General features: G+C 38.9%; 1 protein-coding gene across 1 annotated transcript in view; it reads right to left on the bottom strand.

Moving 5' to 3' along the window:
- The window catches only part of RERE (arginine-glutamic acid dipeptide repeats), a 326,197-nt gene that overhangs the window by 214,055 nt on the left and 94,797 nt on the right, over positions 1-17,345 (bottom strand). The window contains exon 3 of the mRNA XM_080377911.1: positions 1,914-1,984. Coding sequence (XP_080234037.1) covers positions 1,914-1,984 — 71 coding nt within the window. The remainder of the gene's footprint in view (positions 1-1,913; positions 1,985-17,345) is intronic.

Below are 17,345 nucleotides of genomic sequence, written 5' to 3'. Positions count from 1 at the left end.
AATGCAAGTTCACTTTCTTTGGTCTTAATCAGTGAAACACCACCATAACTCCTATGCTTGACCTGCACCTACAACAACACAAAGTATAGGGTAAGACCCATACACTCAGCCAAAAACTTTAAATTTATGACAATCAACACGATAATGTACTTAATTAGCAGGCAACATTTAAAAGCTGTTGACTTCAACTTCCCTGCTTCACTTGACTATTTAGTTGAAGGCAAAACAAGACTGTTTTCCTGTTGGTACCTCACATTAGAAGAGAAATCAAATGTCCTTTCCACTATATATCATTCCCTCAACAGTAAAATCAGTGATAAACCCATCGAAGATTCATCTTTGCTAGTATGATCAGCATCAAGGGTTTTTTTGGTGTTCTCATTTTTAGAAGTTGCTTGTACGCATATCAGTAAGGGGGGGTGAGGGGGTGGAATCTAATAGATAAACTAAAAAACTCAGAGCAGGCAAAATAAACATAAAATAGTGATACTATTACTGTGTGAAAAAATACGCAAAACTGCCAGCAGCCCTGATGTCATATCCTTCACATGCAGAACACATGAGAAAAGAGGGGAAAAAAAAAATCTAAAGGTACTAAAACATACTGCAATACGCTTCCCACAGTTTTGGAAACAGCTTTAATGTGTTGTACAAGACTAATGCTGACAACAGAAGCTTCAGTTTTTGTCGTTAATTTTCTAAGCAATTAATGCAACTCAGCAGGAATTCATTGCCCAGAATGGCAACTATCACATTGTAATTCCAGTCAGACACAAAAGCACCTGCTAATGTGCAATAGTAGTACAATGGTGGCTTAACCCATTGCTAGAACCTGTTAACTCAAATACAACAACTTCAAACAACAAAAAAGCAGAGGGGGAGCACATGTCCACAAATGCCAAGCACTACTATGGACATCAATACTGAAAAAGGCGTACACATTTTGCTTCACTGTGGTCTTACAAAATAAACTTTTAAGGAGTAAAATGGAAGACTTGAGTAAGAAAGCTTAGAAAAGGAAAATACATTCTGGTAGCAACAGGTAGTAGGCGATCTACACCTGTAGACTATGTATAGGGAATAATAAGGACAGTTTATTACATATTCAGAACTTCCACAAACCAACAACAGCAAGATGATCAGCAGTAACAGTTACCTTTCCCGAATATCCTGCTCACACTACCCAAAGCACTGCCAAGTCTAAAACAAGCACAGGTGCCCTTTGTGTTGAACAGGCAGCAGCCTCCTGCTCTGCACTGCATAAGCAGCAAGTGGTTTCCTGTGCAGCTACAGCATTCTGAGAAGGAACTTGTTTAACCTTTTAAGTGTACAAATTCAGATCAAAAGGGGCAAACCACAACTCCAACTAATTTGTTATTACACAGGTCCCTGACTTTTCATTTCTGAAGAACAAAGTGCCAAAGCATTCTTAAATGTTATTTTATATTTTTCCAAAATAAACAACATACTGGTCTAGTCTGTTTGCATCCTCAGCTGTCAGTCCACAGATCAGATGAGGTAAACAGGCCACCACAAGTCAGCCCACACACCTCCATTTACACAGCTACGCCATATAAAGTTACAGGTAAAGGCACCGCCAAATTTAACTTCCCAGGAAAAACTTAACTTCCTGAGCCACAATTTCCCAAAAACACTCAACTCAAAGTTAGTATTTCTGTGGGTTGCAAAACCTTAAAATTATGTAGACCACAATTTGAACTCTACAGCCCAGTAAACTAAGTCTGTAACAAAGACACATTGCTGTCGTAATAGCAAAACAGCTACTATTTCAGAAAGTAAGTATTTACTCAGAAGGAGTGAGGAGCTACAGGAAGAGATACAGACCAATAAATATTGCCATCACACTGGAGTATGGGGCAGGGGAAAGGAACAGATGTGAAATTTTTCCTTACCAGTTTGAAGTCTTGAATGCTGCAGATGAAATATGGGGTATTCGGCCGGCGACTTTCAATATATACGCAATCTTTAAAAAAAACAAGATTTTAAAACAATGGAAATTAACTTCTGTACCTCCAAGAAAGAACATAAACACAGGATAAATTAAAAAACAGCTTAAGCTTAGAAAGAAACACCATTTCATTTACATAACGTGTAATTTATTCCAAGTGTGATCTAAAAATAGAAACTAGATGCTTTACAATAACAAATAAAGGAATTAACTGCATAAAAGTTGACTTTAATTTGAATAGATATTTTGCTGGAAAACAAAAGGAAGTCTATATAAAGATCATTCTGAATTTAGTTAACAAAAATGACCAGGTCACAACCTATGGACCAGATCAAAATAAGACAGGAAACCAATCAGATCATTTGTGGTTAGCTTGCTACTATTAATAACCTAGCACTAACAAATTTTCTCTTCTAATTGTGAAGAAAACCAAGGCAACCAATAGAAACTAAATTAGATTTACCTCAGGGAAGGACTGAGCTTTCTCAAATTACATTTGACATGACAGAAACTGAGTAATCATTTTTGTTTGCTTTTGACAACTGGACTCTACAAGGTTGCTGTAAAATAAGGGCTGATGTATTTAAAACAGTCTTGGCAATTACCACAACAAAAGCTGTGCCTCAGAATAAAATTACAAGGATGGAAAAGAAGTGCCTGATTAATGATAATGACCTTGGAAATCAAAAAATTGACACAGCTTGCTAGAAGGCAAAGATGCTACTCCCAAAGTTGAACAAATATGTAAAGATAGTCACTGCAGTCTCCTTTCATATTCAAATAGGTAACACTACTATTGAAAACAGAGGATACAAAGAATACCAGCTATTCCGGGAATGATTTTCCATGACCCTTTTTATATTTCTACAGAAAAAAATCCAAAGTTTTAAGAGCTTTATAAGACATGTTTCAAAACACAACTAATACCCTGCTTCGAGTCTTGTAAAATCTAAAAGTTGGTCAAGACAAACATTTTTTAGTTCGTCTGCTCCACAGAGAGCATTCCTAAGGATGCACTGGCATAGCAATAAAACATCTTCCTCCTGAAAGAAAAAAAAAGTAACCCTTCAATAATCATTTGAAACCCAACCTGTATTTAGGAATTCACTCGCCACTGAGAGCTAACTCAAATGTTAATTTAAAAGAAAAGTATAGCACGAGTACCTTAGGACTATCAAAAGCGCAGGAAAAGTCTTATCAGCTATGTCGACCAAGCTGGAGAAAGGCCAGGCATTTCAAATCAATAGCACTTCAATAATATATGCCAGAATTACATGGTTGTGCATCTGATTTTAAACGTTGTAGCAGTACAATATCCTGCCCTAATGAGACAGAGGTGTACAGTACCCATCTTCATTCATTTTAGATAACTGATGTTTTGCCAGGATCAAAGCAACTTTGCTGGCAAACCAAGCTTTAAATGCACTTAGCACCATTCCCCAAATTCTGCACTGCTTGTTGCAACCGTGCACATCTGCACTTGCTGCTTTTGGCTACAAGCACAGTCATACCCAGCAACACTAGATTATACTGGTATTCCAATAGAACACCATTAGCTTCATTTTACAGGCAAGAAATTGAAATCTCAGCTTGTTGCTTGTCTACTTCAGGCTACAGAGTTGTGGGTTTGTGATTGTTTTTATGGGTGATTTCTGGTTTATTTTGGGGGGGTTGATTGTGGTTTTGTTTTTGGGGAAGGGGGGTGTTTGGAGTTTTGGTTTTGTTTTGTGGTTTGGGGTTTTTAGGTTGGGGTTTTTTGTTTTTGGTGGGGTTTTTTTTGGCAGGGGGATATTAGTTGTGGGGTTTTTTTTTTTGGATGAAGCAAGAAAATGAATTTTTGATTTACAGTCCAATACTCCATACTATAAAAACCCTTCCTACACAGAAACGTCACAGCCACAGAATCTGTGTTTTGCTATACCAGACGATGTTCCTCTCCACCTCAGTAGACAGATAGAGGCGAAAAAACTTAAAAATAGTACTAGCTTTTTTACCAGTCATTTAAAATTAAATAGTGAAATTATTTTTTCCTCTATCTTCCTTTTCTGTATCTTTCCTTATCTGCCTAAATTCTGTTATCAGATCATCTCTGCAAATTTGCAAGTAGGCCTTTATTTTGTCCCATGTCAGTAGTACATGAAGGCAATGTACCTAAGTTTTCTAAAAAACTAGTCCCAGAGGAATTATACCTGAAAGCTAGTACACTGCATTTCAGATGCAAAACTCTTCACCTCCAGCATCCTCATTACAGGCACTACCCATCAAATTGACACTTTTTAACTGCAAAACCACGACAGCAGAGCAGTACTACTTTTCCTCAATAGGCTATGAAATAATTTCTACATACTAGTCTCAAATCAAGCCTGCTGATCAGTATCGCTAAAATTCCACATTCAATGGATGGATTTCAAAGCCGAATGTATTTCTCAGTTATACTGACCCATGATTTCAATCTAGGCTGGAAAAGATGCTGGTCTTTAGGTGGTTACAGATCAGGCTGAGGTCAGAGCACGTAAGTGTCAAAGTCAGGTAGGTCAGCTTGACTTCTGCAGAAGCTCATCAAGTGACAAGCACAGCTCACAGTGGTCTACATCCCTAGAGAACACAAAGGCTAGCAAACAGCTGAATGCAATCAGTGCGACTGTCACCAAAACCTTGCTGCAAGAACTCAAGTATCAGAGGCTTTTAAAACAGTACTGGGCTAGGGTTAGGTTACCACACCATCCTCTTCAGAATAAAACCCATTCAGCACAAATACTACCTAGTTGTGACTAGGTTCAAAAAGTAAACTCATGGAGCTCAAGTTCACAGAACTGATGACCTGCTCAGGAGGATCTCACAACCACATGCAGAAATGTATTAACTGATGGCAAAGCACAGTGCCCAAAGGGTGGCCTGGAAGACTCTGAAAGCAACCGCGCCCTCTCTAATACTTGTCCTTTGTAACCAAGGAGTCACTTCCCGCTGGTTTATCACATAACCATAGTAACCATCTGAGGCAAAGCATGTAAATCCAAGTGTCAAATTTCTACCTGCAACACTATTTGTAAAACAGGCTCCTTTACCACACCACTCTCCATCCATTGCAGATTGCACTGTTAACCACTATGCAACAGCATTTGATAAAAGTCAAATGCGCTTGACAAAACAGATCACTTACAAACTGACAAACTATTGCTTACTTTATAGTAAACGCCAAAGACACAGGATAAGAATCTGGATTAATCTGAAATCATAATTTTATCAGCATCAGTGAAGTTCTCCAAGTGTAAAAAAGGAACGTAACTATAGCAGAGTTGCATCCACATCCCCACTAGAAGACACACAAATAAAACAACTCACAGTTTGAGTGTTCTGAACCAGAATTTAGCGTGCAAGTTCCAAATCAAGCAGTTGGGTGGTTTTTTTCCTCCCCTATTAACTGGAAGTTAATGTTGTTTAACTTACACAAATGTAAATGAAATCTTTGAGAATTTCTGTTACTGTAGTATGTTTTGATCATTCATTACAACAGCATCCAAAAAAAAGGCACTGAAAATAATTCATGACTTCTCAGGCCACAAGTTTTAAAAGCCTTTTTTACATGAGAAGCACCACTACTGACCTTCATCCCTACAACTGCTATCAGTTACAGCTTCATAGAAGTCCTGACCTATTTAGAGAACTTCTGCACAGCTCTTCCACAAAAATGCGAACAAAAGTAAGAATTCTACTTCAGCATAGCTAGCATCTCTTTACCAGGTGTTGACCTGATGTAAACTTAACCCCAACTAAACTGAGTGAGAATAAAGAGAAACTGGATAACGGAACCAACTAAGAGTGAAACCATCAACACTAGAAAGGCAGGTGTTTGGAGACATTGTTTTGCTATGAGCATTAAATAAAGTTTCAGAGAAACTAATCCTGAATTTCATAGCAAAAGGAATCAGTGAGAAAGAGTTAGCTCATATATTGGATTTATTATGAATACTTAATACCACTCTAGCATTAGAGCAGAGGAAGAGAGATGGTCAGAAGTACAACCTTTCAAAAATGCTAGCACTAACCAAGTATTTACTAAATTTATGATTTGTCTTAAGGATGATGGTATCACAGGAAACTGCTAAACAGACATGGCTACACAGGTATCTATATAAGCAGCATCAGTTTGAAATTTTCTGCTGCGTATTTTCATTATGTGACAGACCAAATGTCTTGCACCAGGAGCCTCAAGAGGCACAGAAGTTTTACAGATGTAAAATGCACTATGAACTTGACTTTTTTTTCTTCTTTAGTAGGAAAATTAACAATAAACAGTTTTATATAACAACCTCCAGTATCTCTGCAGAATCAAGAAGAATTATGTCCATTGTTTTCAACCACAACTTGCCTTTTCCAAACAACCAGTTTCAAATTGTGTATCTCCTAGCTAGGACAGTAGCAGCTGTTGCAACAGCTCACACATACATTTCAAAAGCTTGAAATATCATGTATGTAATCAACCATCAACACCAGAACAACAGTAATTTGACTTGTAACTCACACTCATATAGCACTTATCCAAAATCCTGAAAATCCCACAGAAGCTATTAAGCCTCTCTTGGGAGGTGACCTTCTCAACACACCAAATGCATCCTCTTTGTCTCCTTGCACTGATACAGTATGTCTCAATCTGGTTTATTCAGAAGCTACAGCAATTTAACCACATCAAAGTATTCCTGCACCATTTTGTTATCCCAGACTTCCTTGGCTAATCACTCTATTTAGACACCCCTATTCTCACCACAACCGACTGCTCAGTATCCCAAGTGAATCATCCATTTACATGGTGTTCTATCACTGATCCACAGGAAGCATCTCAGGATTCACTGGGGCATGCACACAAAAAGCTGCAAGATTTCAGATACAGAAAACACCACAACTTCCAAGATTTTTTTTCTTAATATCTCAGTTTTGCAAGCCTCATTTGATTCAGAGTTATCAGACAACACAATAAACAGCTAAGCATCCCTCTGAAATGGCTGGCACAAGACTAAGATAACCTGGCATCTACTATGGATATGTTGACTCACTGGTATACTGCATTTAAGTAAGGCACTGCTGGCTGCCTGCAAGATTTAAAACAGAGATGACATCCAGTTAACATGCCTCCAAAGCAATAGAGGCCGTACAGATAAGAAAACAAGTTAATCCAGGTGCAAAGCAACGTCACTAACACTAGAAACTGGAAAAATGCCAAAAGGAGAACATTTACGCATGCATCCATATTAGCCACTCAAAACTCACTGTACAGAGCAATTACTTTCATTTACCAGAAATACAACACACAAATACATTATTTTCAAGAACAACTTTGATGTGGACCCAAGCTAGGACAAACAGCTGATCTTCTTTCTAATGCACCCAACCTGTATAGCTAAGATTGACACCAATGAAAAACACAGAATAACCTCTCCTTATCCTTAGTGCACTGGAATGACCTGTTGCACCTTCTTTCCCTACTGATCATGTACTTCTGGAACATTTTTAGCTCTATATGGCTACACAGACCCATACAACTTCAGTCAATTCTCATAACTGTTGCTTGAACGCAAAGCAGCCTGAGCATCTGTTGCTGCTTTGTGACAACTAAAAAAGAAGGCAGAACAGTCAGTGTTGGAAAGGACCTTTGGAGATCATCTCATCCAAGCCCCTGCTAAAGCAGAGTCTCCTTGAGCAAGCTGCACAGACTCACATCCAGGTGTATTTTGATTGACTCCAGAGAAGGAGACCCCACAGTCTCTCTCGGCAGCCTGTCCTAGTGCTCTGTTCACCCTCTAGGTAAAGAAGTTCTTCCTCATATTCAGATGGAACCTCCTGCGTTGCAGTTTGTGCCCGGTGCCCCTTGTTCTGTCACTGGGAATTATCAAAAAAAGAGTCTGGCCCCATCCTCCTGACACTCACCCTTAAGATATTTGCAGACATTGATAAGATCCCATCTCCGTCTTCTCCAGACTGACCAGGCCCAGCCCTGTCAGCCTTTCCTCCTAACAGAGACAGTCCAGTCCCCCTGTCTTTGTCACCTCTGCTGGCCCCTCTCCAGTAGGTCCCTGCCTCTCTCGAAGTGGGGAGCCCAGCACGCCAGACGCAGCCTCACCAGGGCAGAGCAGAGGGGGGAGGATCACCTCCCTCGACCTGCTGGCCACCTCCTCCTCTTGCACCCCAGGGTCCTACTGGCTGCAAGGGCACACTGCTGGTCCATGGGCAACTTCCCATCCAAAAGATGCTCTGTTATTCAAACAGCTAAAATACTTCAAAATCACAAAATAATGATGATCTTCATGCAGACAAGCTCACTTGCTTCTGAATTTTTTTCCTGATCAGCAGGTTCATATAAATTGAGTGACATGTACTCTCTTCACACTAAATGGAAGTCTGAAGCCTGAGGCTGTCAGCCTAAAATACAATGAACCCACATGCACTCTCCCTTCAGACACTTAAATTCTAGTCAGTTATTTCAACATCTATTATTCTAGAAAGGAACTCACAGTACAGGTACATTTTGGACATCTATTTGCTCCTGCAATATTAATATTCATTCCTACTAACCTTAACATTCAATCCTTTCCACTCAAGAAGCCCAACAAAAATCAAACTGACTATAAATTTCCTAAATTAAACATGTCATCAGTTGAATGGCCCAGCGCCATGTCCATTGAATCAGCTCTGCAGGGATATACAATGCCTAGCCCCCTGGTTTTCAAATACATACTAACCCATACTCAAAATGCTACTCATCTTAGTACAATCATGGAATTATGAGTGGCCCAGAATTATAATTAAGCCATTTCGCTTTATGCCTACTCACCCAAGTTAAGTCAGTCACTGGTCTGCCCTCTCCAAGTGTACTATGTCAGACAGCGGACTTGGTTGCTGCTTCTGACATCTGGCAACTTGAGGGCAATACATGTTGGCACAGAAACCCCGAGAATGGAACAAAGCAACCCTACAAAAAACCCCACAGTTCAGGCCAACCAATACTCACCAACAGCTGTACCCTGGATGCACACCTAGTGCCTGGCCCTCCAGCGCTCTATAGCAATCCTCCCCCAGTCCCCAGCTGACTGAAGTCCAGTCTCACAAGAGGCCTCAGCTTAAACATACGCAGTTCCTCCCCTGCATACTGCAGCACCACTGTTCTTTCGCTTCCCTTCTCCCCATTCCCTTTAACTTGCAAGGCAGTGGTCAAGCCTTTTTCTTTGCCTGTAATTCTGTCCACCTCCAAACCCTTCAAGTCTCCTTCCCTTCCCAGGCCATGTTTTCCCTTTCTAGTCCTTATTACAGTTGCATCAACAGCTACATTCTGTGTTGGCTGCTCTGTCAATCTGAAAATTGAATTTAAGGATGTGTTTTGTTAGGCAAGGTTCATGACCCCCTTTATAGACAAAATCATACCAGTAAAGAAAACTAAAGGAGATGCCTATCTACATTGACTCAGCGAAAAATCAGCAAAACAACAAAGAAATTACTGTAAAATAAGCTACAGGGTGAAATATAGCAAGCAAAAAATGTTGCTCTGGACATCCTTACACAGTTACCAAAGTGTAAGTTAATTTTTTTTACTGAAGAGTAACAGCAAGCACGAAGCAAGTAACCACACAAGAAATGGGTGCACTAGTGGCCTTTCCCCACAGCAAGGTAACATGCACGTGTCAGCTTCCAAGGGCTACCTCCGACAAGTTAACCACCTTATCTGTTAAACCACAGAGTTTATTGGTGACAAACCAGCAAACTCTCCAACTGGGGGGGCAGGGAAGGAAAAAAGAAAAAAGAAAATAAAGGGCTTTCCATAACCTTTGCCACTACAATGGCAAAACAGAATAAAGAAATAAGTCCCCTGCACAGCTAAGTGGAATTCACTGCCTGTCTCCAACCACGAGTACATTTGCTTACTTTCCCATTTCGTGTGAAGTGTCCCACTGGAGATGAAGTATTTCTCAGACACATGGTACAGAGTCATTATGCCTTTGGGCTTGTGATATTCACCAGATGTGCCCTAGTTCTGAAGGGTTACTTTAATATTCCCACACTAAGAGCTGTTTTTAAAATTAGAGCTTGAATACATGGACTTAAAAGATCTTTCAGGAAAAAAACCGCAACCACCTCACTTTCCTGAACACACAAACTTTTATCACCTTAAATGCCATAGTTTATGTACTGATCATCTTTGCAATTAGCATCCTTTATGTTTTGCCTAATGAGTCAACACCTGCATTATCCAAGAAACAAAGCTTTAGGCTCTCTGCACAGCACCACACTTCCATTGGAAAGATAGTCCTTGAAAGCCACTGCCAAAGAATTGCCCGCAAGCCCCCGCCATTGTATTTCAACAGTCACAAGCTCAGACTTCACAGCGTAGCTGTAAGCAACTACAGTTCCAATACACACTCATTTTCCAGTTTTGACACCCCAGTATCTTGCTGGATCACACATTCTTTCCCTTATTTTGCTTTCCTTCAGATATTCTATGTTAGAGATGGATGTTCTGAAAAACAATATGCCAGGTATGTAAAAAACCTCCGCTCTTCTAATAATTCCGTTATAACTTAACGGAGCTCACTGGACACCAGGGTTGGATAGTTCATACACCAACTCTTACATCGTCACAACCAACCAGATGAACCATCAGGCTCACGTAATCAGTAGTAACCATGCTCTATATTCAACCATTCAGCGTGCTAAAAAACATGCTTCAGGTATACTTATCCCCACAGCACACATGTACGCTCCTGTTTCACATCTACCACCTCTCTAACTAATACAGAGACAGCACTTATCCCTACACTCCCATAGTCTACAGATGCAGTTGCCCCACAGTAAGAATTTGTATGATGATGTGAGAAACTGATGAAGAGACTGTGTCCAGGCAAGCCCTGTGAAATATGTTTGTTTCATCACAACCATCCTGGATTTAAGGAAGAAAACAAAATCCAACTGTTTATTGACACAGACTCCAATTCTTTGGTAGATAAAGAATTTTATTTATAGACTTTACAGAGTCATATATATAAGGACTTGGGAAGGAGAGAGACAGAGATACAGTTTTTACATATATGTGTGTGTATATATATATATGCTGAACACAAGTCATGGAATAGGCAAATAATTAAAGGACATTTACAACCCAGAATTTAAGGATATTTACATTCCTCCATTCTGGTGTCTAAAATTAAAAAGTTTAGCTGTCCTAGTGCCCTCTGCCAAACAGTGAAGAAACATAAGGCAATTCTGCACAGTTCTCCAGAAATACCTCTGCCCAAGCCAAAACTAGCAGGAACTCCAAGCAGCACGGCTCTTCATTTCAATGTCTCATTTAACTTAAAAGTTAAATGCCACAATCTTTCACCATCAGCATCACCACCCAGAATAGGTAAAAACAATCTGGAGCATGACACATTAAGCAGTTACATATCAGTAATAACCAAGTAGTGCCTTTCAAAGGATCAGAAAAATATTTGCAACGTTCAATGAATTCTCAATGTCGACACTGGAATTTTCCTGTATTCCAAATACAGGAGAATTACTAAAGTCTTGAAAACAAAGGTCAATAATGGAAACAGACCTCCAACTACAGCCATACACTTGGCATGATGGTTTAGTAACAAACGTAAAGACACAGGGCAGAAAGCACCAGAAATGACAAACACATGGTTTTAACTGGAAAAATATTACCACTGACAGGTAGGGAGCTATACAGTTGCCTCTCTTCCCCCCATATGGCTGACGACAAACAATTTGCTAGTCTGATCTTTTAGTGTTACTTCCTGCTGAGCAGATTTCAAGCAACACTGCTGGCTCCTTGTCAGAAAACAACGTGCTAGAGCCCTGTTCTGCAATAAATGGTTCAACCAATTTACCGTGTTCATTTGAAACTCACAGGAGTACTCCAAATGCCTGGACTATAGTTTTTATTTCACAAATGATTTTATTATAAACTAGTATCATAGTGAATCCATTTTCTTTAACGGGTTTTGCTGCTGTTTAATGGACTGTCAGTATAATTTAGATTTAATCTATTTAAACTCATTCAAGTCTGGCTCCTCATTGTACAATAAATGGAACATATTTCTATTCAACAAAATTAATGACAGCTAATTGTAGTCTGCAGGTCCCAATTTTGTAAAAGCAACTGCTCTGCAGTTCAGACACCCAACTACATTATTTCCCACACCAATTATTTTTCTGCACTTTTCATGCACATCCACAACACCATACAGTTGTTCTTGCAAGATGCATTCAGACATACTTTGTTAACAACTTTGACACAAAGTACACCATACACTTAGAGAAAGTAGCGTTACCAAACAATACCACACTGAAAACAAAGATATTGTAGATGCTCAGCCACTAACTGACACTAGGGTATCCTCCTGTCTTATAATTGTTTTTCTTTTTCAATTGAACACACAAAATGGGAGGAGGGGTGGGAATAAGAGAGCAGACCGCTAAAAAAAAATAATCAGTCTAAGAGCTGTTTCTTTAGCAACAGATAAGCTGTACTGCATGCATGCCATTCAAAATAGTCTTTTCTGATCTTTTAAGGTCACAGCAAACTTTTGCTGGAACACTTCTCACTGATCTTATACAAACGCCTACATAGCCACATCCCTCAAACCTGAGCTGGATGCATTTCAAAAGCTTTTCATAGAGACTCACTTCTGAAGTACTGCGGAATACACAAAAGGCAAGCAACACCACAAACGTACCATGCTGCTACAGGACCTCACTTGATTTAGATACCCTTAACTTTTTTCTATTAAAAAATATTTAATGTGCAAATTATCCATAGCCATTGTCCCAAGTGTGGTGTAATTTCTCTGAGACCTTAAACACAAGCATTAATAGCAACCCTCAGGAAACCAAGAGATCCTGAAATGTCATTATATCAACCAAACGATCTCCACAGTGTCTTTGAATAGCGCACGCAATTGGCTAATGCATACACAAATCTTAAGAGATTAAGGGATCAAGAATCTCTATCACTTGAGACGCAGAATCTTTCATCTCATGCACTTTCTATTCACTTGCGTTTCCCAACTTTCGGTAATGAATCAATGGTGTCAGAAGAAATCAATGGCATAGTCTGCCAATGAGGCTATGTTTAATGTGAAAACTGGCATCTTTATATGGCTTTAAGAAGTTCTTCTATTGGACCATGCATAATTATAACTCCATGCTCTAGTAGGCAAAACAAGCACACCAAGAGGACTTGAAAGAGAAAACTCTTCTATTCCCCAGCTCACCACAAACACCAAACGGCTGCTTAACTTCTCTCCCTTAGCTACGCTCTTGATTATTAGAGCGCAACACAAAATACCTCATCAAAACATGGATGGGCTTTATTTGTGTAGCCCTCAACCAGAAGAACAGTCACAGCCATTACTACATCCCTAGTAATTGACCCATCACTTCATCTTCCCGATTAGACAAATGGATAAAGAGTAATCCATTTTGTAAGTTGTTGGTGCAGCCCTTAACAGAAACACATGTTCAGAAAGGGAAAGCTACGTGTCACTTGAGTAAGGATGTTTTTTACCGAATACTGTATTCCAAATACTGCAATCTCTTGCCTCAAAGCCTGCTGTGATACAAATACAGACACTCTCATCAAGTAACCGTATGTGTTAGAATCCCAATAGTCTGTTAACCTGATAAGTCACCTACCTGCAAATACCTAGCAGCACTGAAAAGATCTATCGAAAAAAAATATCAATATGTATTTTCTGAAACAAAAAACTGTCTTCCTATTGTTTAAATTTGTAAATAGCACTGAGATGCCTTTTCGTTTTATACAGAACGATGCTTTCCTCACTATTAAGAAAAGAGGAGTACAATCACCACAGTAATAATGCAAGCATAAATTTCCAAGCCAAAGAAAAATACATACATATCTGTATTTAGGTATATTTCTTTCCTAAACAAACAATACAAATCTAAGCCTTAAATCTGTATCAGCTTTCATGTCTATCTAGGCACTCCTTTTACAGCAAGGTTTCTAATGCTTTCTTGCTTTAAATATCTTTACTGTTTTTTGTAAAAGCATCCATAACACATTTTGGACTTTGAACAAAAGAGACTAGAGAGATCCACTCTTCCTGCCAATGCTGAAACAAAGCAAAAATACTTCCATGTGTAGTTCAATTTACTTGAGATGCTTGTTTAGAGCAACAGGTGCTCTGCTACTGGATACTGTTTATACAAACTATGTGTCTTTAGGACAAAAGGAAAACCAAATAGGTTGCTCAAAATTTACAATATTACAGAAAAAAATAATTCAATCATCAGTTAGAAGATATACAGTTACACACACAAATACCTTACCAGGGTGGCCCATCATGCAGTAACATGAAAACCGAGAAAACTTTTAAAGAATAATTCATTTTCATCAATGCTGTAGTTACATTTAACCTGCTGCATTTTGTATTCCACTTGGAAACAATACCCAAAAAAAAGCAGGCTCACTTTAACACACTCTCTTCACTTAGCCCACTTACATGTAGTGCCGAGTGTCAAACCTGTAGAGAAATACCTCCCCACCCCTGAATTCTCTCCTCCATCCCCCCCATGAATATTTCCAAGATATTGTCACAAAACCTGAAACCCAAAATGAAGCAGCAAAGGTTAGTCCCAGGATCAACATTTTGACAGATTATATTTCACTCACTCACCTAATTTATCATAAGAATCTCCAGATGCAAGTTAAAGCAATGTTCTGGCATAAACTGCTGTGCTACATGGGAAGCCGTAGCACCATTCCCAGTACAGAAGCTAAAATGGAAATTCAGTTTACTGCATATACAGGTGTTGTTATTATAATTGATCAAACACTTCTTTTATCTAATTGTCATGGAAGAGATGGCAACTTCCACAAACTAAAAATAAGAAAAAGGGCTGATAAATTCATACACTAGAAGTTCACACTACTTTAACCAAAATAAACAGAGGACAGGCCATGAACAATTACTGCGGTCACAAACTATCACTCCTTGAAAACCACTACTTCAAGGAATTCCTTCCCCTTAGTCCAGTTTTTCCACAATTTCCACTGTGTTTTTATTTCAGAACTTCCATTTGCCTAATTCCATAACGGCATGCTGTGCTCCCCATAAAGTACTACTTTTTGCTTAGGTTGCTATATTTCTCCTCTGCAAAAATAATTCCCTAACGCAGGTCTGCAAAACCGTTCACATCCAATTTCCTCAGTTACCTATAGTAGTTTAACCACAAGTTTTCAACTGCAGCTGCCATAGTCACACAAAGAAAGCGATGTCAGTAAGATGCTCTTGTGAAGTTTCACATTCATCCTGTAATTATTTCCAAAACTCCGCAGCTTTACAAGGTATTTATACTTTGCATTACAAACTTCTCAGGAACACGTCATGAAGTTCATTTAGTACACAGCATATGTTTATAGAGGTCACAATCCATTTCACTTCTAGTAGTCAAGGGTAGTACATCTTCTATTGTGCAAGGCCCATGTTTTGTTGTGATAGAACACAGAGGATGACTCGCAGACAAAGTATTAACAATAACCTTATAATGCTGTATGTAAAATTCCCCACTTGAACAATTAATCTGTTACAAAAACACCATCACAATTTTATGTAATAACAAAGACAACAGTGAAAAACTACCTGTTAGACCAACACTGGCTAAGCAATGTCCCCAATCCCAGATACCCAGTCCCCAGCCCCAGGTACCCTCACCTCCTTCATGTTGCTGTTCATGATTTGTACACAAAAGCCAAACAAAGCCAGAGGAATCCATATGCTATATCAACCTTGATCTGCACTTAAGACTCCATCTGTCAAGCAACAACAGCTGTCCATACACAGAGCAATGCCTGCCACCATATAACAGTGAATATGAACTCAGTAAATGCATAGTTTATTTGGTTGGGGGGGGGGGGGGGGGGGGGGGGGGCTGTTTGTGGTTGTTCTTTTGGTGGGGTTTTGGGTTGTTTGGTGGTTTTGGGGGGAGGGGAAGGGGGTTGCTTGGGTTTGATTTTTTTGTTTTGTTTTTATTTTGTCGGGGGTTTTACAGCTTGGCTTAAGTTTACTGCTTATGCTAAGAGCACATACACAGAAAATTATTTCTATGCAGTTAAGTAGTCAATGTATGCTATCATGTAGCCTTATTTTCTACACAATCTTACTCACCTACTCACCTGACCATTAAAAACCACACTTTTCAGAAATACCTCAAATGCTGAAGAATAAAAATTACAACCACTGTTACATCCAACTGTGCAGAACAGTAACTCAAGTTCCAGCTGCACATGTAAACAGTTTTCTACAGACTTCAATCAACTTCTGAGAAAATCCTTCTGTGATGCTTTTATACATTTTTTTAAAGCTTTTATCTTTTTGTTAACCCTCCAGGTATGTTTTAAGACTCACTTACTAGTCCAGGCCTTTTTTTTTCCCTCCTCCTTTTAATTACTAAAGGATGAATGGATAAAGAATGCATTTGTTTCCCTTGAAACCAAAGTCTTAAAGATAATCTCTGCTGCTAAAAAAAATATTGTCATAAGTATTCCTCACTACTATTCACATATGCAGAAAAGTTGAAAACACAGTGGTGTAAGTGTGAAAAATAAGGGAACTCAAACACATTAAGCAGCACAGCTCCTGAGGTTATTCCTATTTACAGCAGCTGGAAGTCTATCACTGAATATCTGATTATTTCAACGATCTAGTATCACGATGGTAACAGCCTTTCAAATGAAGAGGGAAATACAGTCTGTCACATCAGAATATATGGTCATTTCAGCTATGAAGCTTTTGAGGGAAGAAAATACTACACATTCAAAAATGCACTTCTCCATTGTAAACTTGGTCAATCCACGCAACACAGACTGGCCAAAGACATCCTAAAATTAAAACATACAGCTGTTGCATTTCTTCTTTCTATCCAAGCATAACATTCAATTTTTAAAACTTTCCAGAAAAGTGTTAACTTCAAAAAAAAAAAAAAAAATTAGCAGTCTAGAAAACACTTGCCATAACTTCAGTGTTTATATGAAAAAAAAATATCACGTTTGTATTACACGTATTTCTATATTTAATCCAGCATGGCTACCTTTCTCAGCTGGTAAAGCTGTCAGAATAAAGGGAAAGCAGCATCTAGAAGAATAACAAACATATGGGTCAATGTCAAATACAAGCCAATCACTGTCAGAGCACGAGCCAAACGCCTGCATTTCAATTTCACTAGCATTCAACACAAACACTACTGTAACACTTCCTAACAAAGTAAATGGAGGGAGGAAGCACTTCTGTTCAGTTTTTGTTTAAATATATATTTATAAAGATGGAGGTTTGTAGATTGAAACAAGAATTTCAGCAAATTCCTTCAG

The sequence above is a fragment of the Falco punctatus genome (assembly GCF_963210335.1).
Source record: "Falco punctatus genome assembly, chromosome: 3".
NCBI classification, from domain to species: Eukaryota; Metazoa; Chordata; class Aves; order Falconiformes; family Falconidae; genus Falco; species Falco punctatus.
Note: the sequence above shows the minus strand (reverse complement) of the source record. Positions and strands in the feature narration are given on the sequence as shown.